Source organism: Nelusetta ayraudi, unplaced genomic scaffold (assembly GCF_046127955.1).
Source record: "Nelusetta ayraudi isolate G7.1 ecotype Tasmania unplaced genomic scaffold, CSIRO-AGI_Nayr_v1 ptg000002l, whole genome shotgun sequence".
In the NCBI taxonomy this organism is placed as follows: Eukaryota; Metazoa; Chordata; class Actinopteri; order Tetraodontiformes; family Monacanthidae; genus Nelusetta; species Nelusetta ayraudi.
The window spans coordinates 10,011,604-10,021,892 of record NW_027466052.1 but is presented as its reverse complement, the minus strand read 5'-3'; the positions used below and the strand labels follow the sequence as shown (position 1 = coordinate 10,021,892).

Genomic DNA, 10,289 nt, shown 5'->3' with positions numbered 1-10,289 from the left:
TTATTATTATTAGTAGTAGTAGTAGTAGTAGTAGTAGTAGTAGTAGTAACCTACAAAATGTTTGAAGATGTTTTAGATTTTAAAAAAGCCTTTTGTTTTGCAATGAGCTAATGTTTTTACTTAATGTTTCAATTGATTTGGGAACCATTAGCAAATTAAAACAATAGAAATAATTTGGCAAGTGAGCTTAAGTTTAGAATATAATAATTTTACAATTATCATTGCTTGTTTTGGGCTATGCATATCATTAGTCGTTTCTTTGGAACTTTAATTGTGACTTTAATATTTTTCAGATCTCATTTTTCAGATCTCATCCAACTTGCAAAGTTTTTCATTTGGAGATTCTTCAAGGAATAACACAGGAGCCAACAACTTTTGCATATTGTAATTTAACACTTTCATTGTGTTTTTCTTGTTGCACAAATCCAAGCACCAACTTTCTGTAATCAGTTTTCATTTTATGATCAGGTGATCCTAGAACATTTGTGCTCGCCACAATTGGACATTTTGACATTTGTGAAAACCTCCGAGCTGCCAAGTGCTTCCCACCGCTGTCCTTCAAGTGAAACTGCGGTACATCCTATTATCATAAACGTAAATTTTCTTCTGCCTTTATTCTGATTTCGTTGTCTGGCAGGGCAGTCACTCAGCTGTCAAAGCGGACTCCTCTGAGACAAAAACAACAACAACAACAACAACTGCGCGACAAATTGTAAAATGTGAGATCAGAAAAATGGCAGTTTGACATCGTGAGTGGGCTGCCTTTAATTGGACAGTGCAGCAGACCAGGGCCTGTTGCGGGGAGGCATGAGGAGGCCGAGGAACATGATCAACTGGGATAGCGATTTATTACAGGTGTGGGTCTGTGCGGCCCCACAATGGACAACAAAAACAAAAACTGGAGCGGAATATGATGCTGCTTTTCGAATGATGACACGACTGCTGAATAGAGTCCAACGATGTGTGAAACGCTTCAACAATGAATGGGAAATGGTCTTATCATTTGCATTGGCAGGGTTATAGGCAGATCGACAGGTATCAGACAAGGGGCAAATACACGACTCAGGGCCATGATAACGTATAAGATTGGAAGTCAAACCGAAAGATCAGCGGCGCCTGCTGCATCAGTGTTCGGGTCCTACTGCGGTGTGATGTCTTGTGACACTTCCGCAGGCAGGGGAGAGTGTTTGAAAAGTCACTCTGCGCGCACACAGAGAGAGAGCATGCATTTGTAATCTACTCTGCATGGGATGCTGCTGCGCGCCTTCACACATGACAGGGCGCGGAGCGGACTGCTCGCCAAGAAAATTAAAAAGCCATCGTGCGCACTTGTGCTGCAGCTGATTAGTGGAGAGGGTGGTGCCCATCAAATTCACTTCAAACCCGGCAGCGGAGACGCGGCGCGATGCAATCAGCGGTCTGCTAGCAATCCCGTCCTTCTTTTTTTCGTTCACATAAACAGCACTTAAAGGAAAATATACACGGCCACCTACAGCGCGAGGAAAGTGATGAGGGGGTGCCCACCTCGACATTGCACTGTTTTCAATTCAGCCGACAATGGCCCAGGGTACTCCAGGCGACAATAAAGAGCCAACAAGGATGCAGTTCACTGTCCTTAGTTGGATGAGACACTGGAAAAATACAAAAATGTACTTATTTATTTTTTCATTCAAGCAACACTAATATATTATTTTGAAGTGAGGGAGGGGGAATTTAATATGCTATATGAATATAGTGTCTGTTTATTTACGTGGAGCTTAAACAGCAGCACATTTTTCTAAAAATGCTCTCTGGTTATCTTCAGGGCCCTCGCTGTTTTTGCATAATTGTCAGAGTCCCAATTGCACCCATGCGACTTGTTTACGTCATTTGTAACAACATAAAAATGCCTCCAACACATTAAATATATTTCAAAACAAATACTTTATCCCTAATAAATTATTTCACCCCACTTAAAACGTTTGAGTCTAAGTGACTTATGTGCAATATGTAAAATATAACGTTTGAATTTTAGTTCATTGGTATTGAAACTTAATTATTTTTTACATGTATCTATATATTTTACACATTTTTAATATTACAATAAAATAACTTTAATTGACTTTAGAACTTTAATATTTTATTTTATTTACTGGCCACCTGCTCAGACTGTAAAACAACGTATAGGCGGAGATTGGGAAATTTCAATCGCTTGCTGTTAAATAACTGAGTAATTTTTGCACTCCGCCTATATGTATTCCAAGTTCAAGGCGGTTGCACCGTGTTGATCGATCACTCTGTCGCACTGTCCTCCAAACACAGTCCCTGTGGCCCCTCGGTGACCCTCTGCGGCCCCCCCGTCAGCGCCTCTCGGAGAGACGATGGTTTGTCTCTCACGAGCCCGTTTGAAAAGAAAACATATTGTGTATATGTTTTACACTCACACTTTCTCTGCATGTCTCGGCTCGGGCTTTATTTGTGACTTTTCTTGCGGAGCGCAACAGCTGTGTACCTGGAATCATCCAGATGGATTTCTTCAAATGGAAACAAAATATTTATATTTTGCAGTTTTCCTCGTATAGGTTTAGTTATTAGGGATAACTATTTCTGTAATGAAAATAAATATCAAATGCTTTGTTTAAAAAATAAAATAAAATTAAAAAGTTCTGAAAACAGTTTGGTCCGCCTGGATGTGTTAAGAAAAGGCCTGATTGAATACAATATATATATCAAACAGCTTGTGTTGTATCACATTGTAGTGCTGGCTGATAAAAGAATGCATCCAATAGGAATCGAGACAACTTTATAGAGATCCAAAATTGGTTTGGGCGCACTAAATAACGGTGAGACAGCCCGGAAAGCCTGTCGGGACTGTACACTCTGCGGTGTACCTCCACCTAAGTGGCCGAGCATTCCTGAGGATGCAGCGCTGTCAAAATATTTCACTGTGGGACGTCATGGAAAAGTGCGTGACTTTTGTCTGCGATGGAGAACAGGAGAGCTCTGACCTCGGGACGCAGCCATGGCGAAGAAACTGGAGGCTGCCTGTTAAAGGACGCGCTTCCTCTGTGCTAGGGGAACAATTCCCCGTAACAAAGCTCGGATTTTTTTTTTTTTTTTTTTTTTTTTTAACTGCATAATATTGGCATATTTGATGTTAAATGACGAAACCCATAACAGCACTGTAGAGGTTTTAACCAGTAAATGGCGAGTTCGTAGAGGAGTGCTGCACCACTGTCCAAAAACAGATGCGCTGCGTCCACTTTAAGCTACAGCCCTCTGGATGCATGCGAGTAAATAAAGTATACGTAACACTGCATACTCCAATAGTTAGCAAAGAAAGAATAACACACGACCGGGCCGCAATGAGAGCACGAGAAAGGGGGCGCGCTGATGGGATGAAGTCATCAGCGTTAATTAAATGCAGTGGGCAGAAATAGGACGGGAGCGCGCCTGCCCCTGGTGCGCGCTGGGTGGTCTAAAGCGCTGATAAATGTGTGGCCCTGAGTCGGAGCGAGTGGCCGAGCAGGCACCGGTTAAAACAATACCTACATTCATTTATCCGCGACTTTAGCTCCCCTTTGCAGGAGCGAAAGACTCACAGTGGCACGTCTGTCCCCTCTGGACACAGTGACAAGCGGCCACTGAACAGCCTCCACCGCATGCACCAAACAAACACGCAGCCAGTCTGACACTGGGCAGCTCGGCGATATGGCAATACATATAGTTGGACGAAGTCTAGAATCAAATTTCAAGTTCAACCTTTCTCTAAAGTATCAGCGATAAACACATGAGCTGACACCCAGTGGCATCCGGCCGCTGAACTACTTTACCTGCGTGCACCAAAAACAAACATGCAGCAAATTTGACAGATTTGGTCTAAAATTTTGAATTAAAAAATGAATTTAAATATTTATCTGCTGCAATTATTAAGCTTCTAATAGTGTTGTACTGACTATTAGAAGCTGTTGCTGTCCAACATACCCACACAGGTAATCATCCCCAGAGCACTGGATGGTTTTACGCGCCGTTAAAGTCGACTTCTGACTGTTTTAGCCGGTTTTATTTCCCTCTGTCCTGAGACCAATAGCCTCACTCCAAGCCCGTGCAGGAACAGCGGACAGAGACCAGACACAGAAGCTCCGCTCGCTGAAGCCACGGAGAGGCAGAGAGCTGCAGGCGGCTGCTATTGAGCTCTCCAGGGAACAATAAGCAACCTACTGTCAACAGTTTTACGTTATGGACTGATCGTCTTTCAGTAGCTCTCACTCAGCCCTGCATTGAGGACAGTAAAAGTTTCTGACCGAGTTCTCCGGCTGCGGAAAGATAAACAGAGCACACTGTTGCTCATCCTCCGAATAAATAACAACTAAATCCGAAACATTCTGTTGAACTTGGGACAAAGTTTTACTGCTTTGTTTTTTCTTTCCCTGGCGGCCCCTGTTATATATTCCACCCTTCTTTAAACGATAAACATCCCAGTGTCTTTCTGTTTGGCGCCAGATTTTGCAAGCCACAGTGCGCATATTCCGAATTTAAAAAGTGAAAAAATATCTTTACCTCAGCTCCCGGAGCTTTCAGCTTCTACCCTGGCGGCAGGAGTCGATCTCCAGTCCCCTCCGAGTCAATGTGCTCAGTTCGGCTGAGCCTCCACCTCACTCCTCCTGTGTCCCATGCGTAAATATTATGACTGCATTACACAAACAATATTCGCGTGTTAAAACGTCCCACATCTACACGCGACGAATAGACGGGCATATCGCCTCAGATTGACTATTAGCCGATCTAAACTGGGCTTTGCTTGATTTTTTTTTTTTATTTAAAGAAGGCCAGTGAAAATGTTTACATATTGCTGTATAAACATCCTGCCCATGTTCCTGTCTGTCCCTTACAGAAATCAGGAGGGTGCCTGTGATTGTGAGGAGGATCTTCTCAGCTAGGTGATTTTCATACATTAAATATGTTGCATAAAATACCAAAAAAATGTTCAATTCAGGGGCTGGCAGGGTCATTTCATACGCATCAAACTGAGTCCTCCCAAAAAATCTGCATCATGAGAATCAGCTCCAAAGCATTCATGTTTGCTTTCAAATTTTTAATTTTTAGCAAATTTAGTATTCAGAAAAAAATATTAAAGTTGTTGAGAAATGGAGTTGTTAACTCAGCTGCCTTAGTTTTATATTTATAATGCAACGTGAGCTGTAATACGGAGTCACGTAGCATTGAATTTTTTTTTTTTTTTTTTTTTTTTTTTTTTTTTTTTTTTTTTTTTTTTTTTTTTTTTTTACTGGATATCGCGGACTGTATGGTGCATGCACCACCAATTTCAATGTAAGGAAAGAGGCAAAAACATTTCCCTGAAAAAGTGAAGGCACACGGACGCAGCCCACTATTGGAGTAGGAGGGGATCTGGGCGGGACCTAAAGTTAGGGATTGCCAAGACATTCGGCTTCCAGAGCGCTGATGGCAACAGATAAGTAAAAAGTGAGCTCCTCGGACGCACGACGACACACCAACCAAAGTGGAAAGCGGCTCCTGTTCTGCTCCTCCTCGTCCCACTTCGATCGGTGCTCAGCTTTCCGCGGCAGCGCCTCTCAAACCAGCGGGGGAACGAAGTTGCAAGTTTTGAGAAGACAGTGCCGCCTCTGCCTCGTGCGTAAACGTCTTTTTTTTCCCCTCCTGCGCTTCGCTGATGGTCGTCGCTGTTATTTGTCTTTAGTCTCCAGTTTCGCGTTTACTTGTGGAAATCTTTTTCTTTTTTTTTTCTTTTTTTTTTTCTTTTTTTTTACTTTTATTGTTATTATTATTCTTGTCATCTTGAAAGCTGACTTAAAGTAATGACTGCAGAGGTACAGCAGCCCCCGGCGCAGACTCCTGCTCAGAGCAGCCCCATGTCTGGTCCGGAGAAGCCGCACGGACAGACGGCGGTGATGGAAACCGCCTCCTCCACCACCAAAGCCAAAAAGACAAACGCGGGGATCCGCAGACCAGAGAAACCCCCGTACTCGTACATCGCTCTCATCGTCATGGCCATCCAGAGCTCTCCGACCAAGCGCCTGACGCTAAGTGAAATCTACCAGTTCCTACAGAGCCGCTTCCCGTTTTTCCGAGGCTCGTACCAGGGATGGAAGAACTCGGTCCGTCACAACTTGTCCCTGAACGAGTGCTTCATCAAGCTGCCGAAGGGCCTCGGCAGACCGGGGAAGGGACACTACTGGACTATCGACCCGGCCAGTGAGTTTATGTTCGAAGAGGGCTCCTTCAGGAGGAGACCGCGGGGTTTTAGGCGCAAGTGCCAGGCGCTGAAGCCCATGTACAGCATGATGAACGGCCTGGGATTCAACCACATCCCCGACTCCTACAACTTCCAGGGCAGCGGCGGGGGGCTGTCCTGTCCGCCCAACAGCCTGAGTCTGGACAGCGGGATTGGGATGATGAATGGACACTTGGCAGGCAACATGGAGGGTATGGGTCTGTCCGGGCACACCATGTCACACTTGTCGACCAACAGTGGACATTCCTACATGGGGAATTGTACGGGATCCACCGGGAGCGAGTATCCCCACCACGACAACTCCGCCTCCCCTCTGCTGACCAGCGGGGGAGTCATGGAGCCTCACCCAGTCTACTCGAGCCAGGCACCGGCGTGGGCCTCTGCGCCCCCGGCCTCGCTCAATAACGGGGCTTCCTACATCAAGCAGCAGCCGCTGTCTCCTTGTAATCCAGGAGCAAACCCGCTGCAGCCCAGCTTGCCCACACATTCACTGGACCAGTCGTATCTGCACCAGAACGGCCACAACACCACGGATCTACAAGGTAAGAGGGATATTTGATTCTCCTTGTTAAATAAATATATATGACTTGTAAAGAGGAAAATGCGCGACAAGTAGTTGGAAACTAAACCAACAAAGGATTAGTGTGGTATTTTCAGATTTGGTCAGACCCAGTAGTTTTGGGGTTATGGTGGCTGGCTAAACGTGGGCATGATGGAAATTTTGAGCAAATTATAGTGACTAAAACATCCCCGCTTTTTTATTTTAAATATGAACTTTTATAATGTAAAACAGATTTTTATTGACTTCTATTTATTTATTCCCCATATTTCCCTTCACCCAAACAATGAGAAGTAAAATAAAACGTAGGAATCAGTTTATTTCTTTTTGTTTTTTTGCAAAACGGCAGTGGAGGGAAAGAAGAGTCTGCCGGGACTGTTGTGAGTTGAACCAATCAGGGGAAAACAAGCGTGGTTAAAATCAGCCTGCCTTGCCCCGAGGCCCAAGGTCTTTGGGGACTGGCGTGCAAGAGGGCCACTGTCAATTAGCCCTGCAAGCCCGCCCTCCCAGTTTGATAAACTTAATAGTGCTCGCCAAACAGACTGAGGGTCTGTGAGGACAATGCACATTTGGCACTGCAGGAGAAATTGAGTTCCTTTCCATTTCCTGTCTCCAAAATGAAACTGGGCAACAGGAATAATTGTAAAAATTATTATTTGAATCACAAAATTCAGCTTTGGTGTATAAAAAAACGACAAAAACATTAACAGTGTTTAGAAAATATTACAGTGCAACCAACTATATTATTATTATTATTATTATCATTATTATTATCTCAAAATGTTGATTCTGGTACAAGAGGAAATTAGAGCATATTTTTATTTTAGTCGTATAAAAACATGCAGTCTGTTCTGTTTGTTTGTTTTTTTAATTATTATTCTGCCTATTTATTGTTTTTCGTTGACCGCACTTGTGTGCAACTAAACCGAGTCTTGAAGTGACTACGTGGGTACAGGGCCTTTGTCTCTGCAAAGCCACATTTTGTGACGGATATCCAAACACCTCTCCCGCAGGTATACCCCGCTACCATTCCCAGTCCCCCAGCATGTGCGACCGAAAGGAGTTCGTCTTCTCCTTCAACGCCATGACGTCCTCGGCGATGCACTCGCCCAGCAGCAGCTCCTACTACCACCACCAACAGGTCGCCTACCAGGACATCAAGCCGTGCGTCATGTGATGCGTCCACGGACGGACCGAGACTCGTGTCACACACACACACGCAGACTTTTTTTTTTTTTAAGTCAAGCAGCGAGGGGTTGAAAGTCGAAACGAGTGAAAAACCACTGAGAGGGAGACACAGAGAGGCCCTGCACGCACGGAGCGGGTGCACTGCGGACTACTTTTCTGTATAGTTTGACGCATCATCGACAGAGACGCGGAGAGACGGGCCGATCTCAGAGCCACCACGTAATAATAATATATAATAATACACATGTCTTCATGGCGCCATGGTCGATCAGCGGGGGTTAAAGACTTGGCTTTTTTTTTAAAAGAAAAACCCAACTGTTTGGTACTACTAGTCCTGCAGAGCGGATGACTACCACTTCACACATTTGTTCGTGTTTATTCTCCTTGTTAAAGTAGGCCAATGTATAAAAAAAAAAAAAAAAAAAGGAAAGGAAAAAAAAGAAATGCACACGTCCCATTTTCTCCGTCTGAAGTTTTTTTTCTTTCTTTTTTTTTTTTTTACACCGTTCTTTTTCATTTTCGTTGACAAATTAGACTGAGGCTCTCTCTTTGGACTTTTATATCAGTGTTAAATTTTAAAAATGAACAACCATATATACTGTGTAAAATGAAGGCACTTTTTAAATAGCCTATAAGCGCAACGTTTTTATTTATTCTGTGGGCCTATACATATTTTTAATTTTCGGGCGAATTGGCCAAGGAGGTATATTCTTTATTGGCAATATTTGTCAGAATGCCTGTTATTTGTTTCTAAATGAAAATCGAGAATATATTGTGAGCACTGTTATGTCGTTTGTGTTAGATGTATGTAGAGCATTACTTTCAGCACTGTGTACTTGGAGGAACCGGGGGGCGAAGTTCAATCAGTGAGGGATTTTTTTTTTTAGGGTAGTTTACAACAATAAAATATATCGGGTGGACTGTTTCAGTCCATATTCACAAAAAGACAATCATTCTTTCCCCGTTCACCGCTCATCCAGGAGAAAAACGAATTCGTTTTTCCCCACTCACAGCCAAACTGTATTGCTTAAGGTGTTAGGAGGTTTATGTTTCGCTGCAGAATAAGTCCATGAACACACTGCTAAATTATTCCTATTCATACCAGAGCCAAATTGGCACGATGCGTTTCACCAACTAAATAAAGCCTGTTTGATTTGAGGCGGGCAGCTGCCGAAGAGATGTAAAGTGACATCAAATTACCTCGTTTTATTGTTACAAAAACACGGTGACTTCATGAATTCATATTTCATAATTAAAATGTTCTGAAGATCACCAGTGTTTTGTGAATATGCAAAAAAAAAAAAAAAAAAAAAAAAAAATCAACCAGTCAAAATCATATTTCTCCCTAATTTAGCGTGGCCTCTCCAAACTACACACGAGCCTAGTTGTCGTATCAATAAATTTCGTTCCCATTAAGTTTTCGGGTTGTTTCGTGAATCCTACCTTCCGTACGTTCTTTGACGAACTGCGCAAAATGCACAAAACAAAAATTCAAGAGTGTTCTGCACAAGTATCCTCCACAACACAGACCTTGGTAATAAAAAAAAAAAAAAAAAAGTCAAATGGACAAAAAATGTATAACATACTCGAGAAGTAAAAACAATATAACACCGTGTAAGAATGTATATAAAACCAGCTCGCACAAAAGGGGGAAAGTATGGCGCCACAAAGCAAAGGTCTGTTTCAAATTAGTTTTTCCTCTAATTTGATTAAAGACTTCAACATTCAGAGTCATTACTGCAGACGGCAATGTCAGTAAACTCTTGGGGTTTTAAAAATGAAATCTATAAAAATGGGCGAACAGGTGCTTGTAATAGGGGGGTGGGGGGGGGGGGGGACTGATGGATCTGTTCCATTCGAATTCCACAAGCACGCCTTGGGACTCACGCTGCCTTCTTATTTTTGTGCCGTTGGCCCGTTCATTGCACACACTGCTGTATCTCTGGGTGCAAATAGCTGATATTTATTGTAATTGCGCAGCTCTGAAACCTCACAGTGTGACCACTGACTGAACCCCGTAGGGATGAGGAGGCTCAGCAGCGGTGGAACGGCGCATTAACAGCCTGGTGACATTTGCTTGAGGTTCAGCGCTCTGGCAGGGGCCGCGGCAGCGAGATGGGGCTCCACAGCTGTTCCCCGGCCAGGCCTGGCTGACAGCTCCATAAAAAGTCAGAGATCTGCTCGGTGCAGACAGACACGCCGTGCGCTTGTGTCCCCGTGCGTCCAGAGCGTCGGCGTGCAGCGCACACTCGCAGAGAGACGCGAGCGCGCAGGGAAGTGGAAGAGAGA

At 43.7% G+C, this 10,289-nt stretch overlaps 1 protein-coding gene across 2 annotated transcripts; it reads left to right on the top strand.

The window, feature by feature from the left end:
* The first annotated feature begins 5,431 nt into the window (after positions 1-5,431).
* On the top strand, positions 5,432-8,298 carry foxf1 (forkhead box F1). 2 transcript variants are annotated; one of them, XM_076023279.1, is made up of 3 exons: positions 5,432-5,631; positions 5,827-6,795; positions 7,826-8,298. In XM_076023279.1, exons 2-3 carry the CDS (start codon positions 5,871-5,873, stop codon positions 7,987-7,989), a joined length of 1,089 nt encoding a protein of 362 aa, XP_075879394.1. In that variant the 5' UTR covers positions 5,432-5,631; positions 5,827-5,870; the 3' UTR covers positions 7,990-8,298. The 2 variants fall into 2 exon arrangements, with proteins under 2 accessions (XP_075879394.1, XP_075879387.1); XM_076023272.1 differs by having other exon boundaries at positions 5,432-6,795.
* The last annotated feature ends 1,991 nt before the right edge of the window (positions 8,299-10,289 follow it).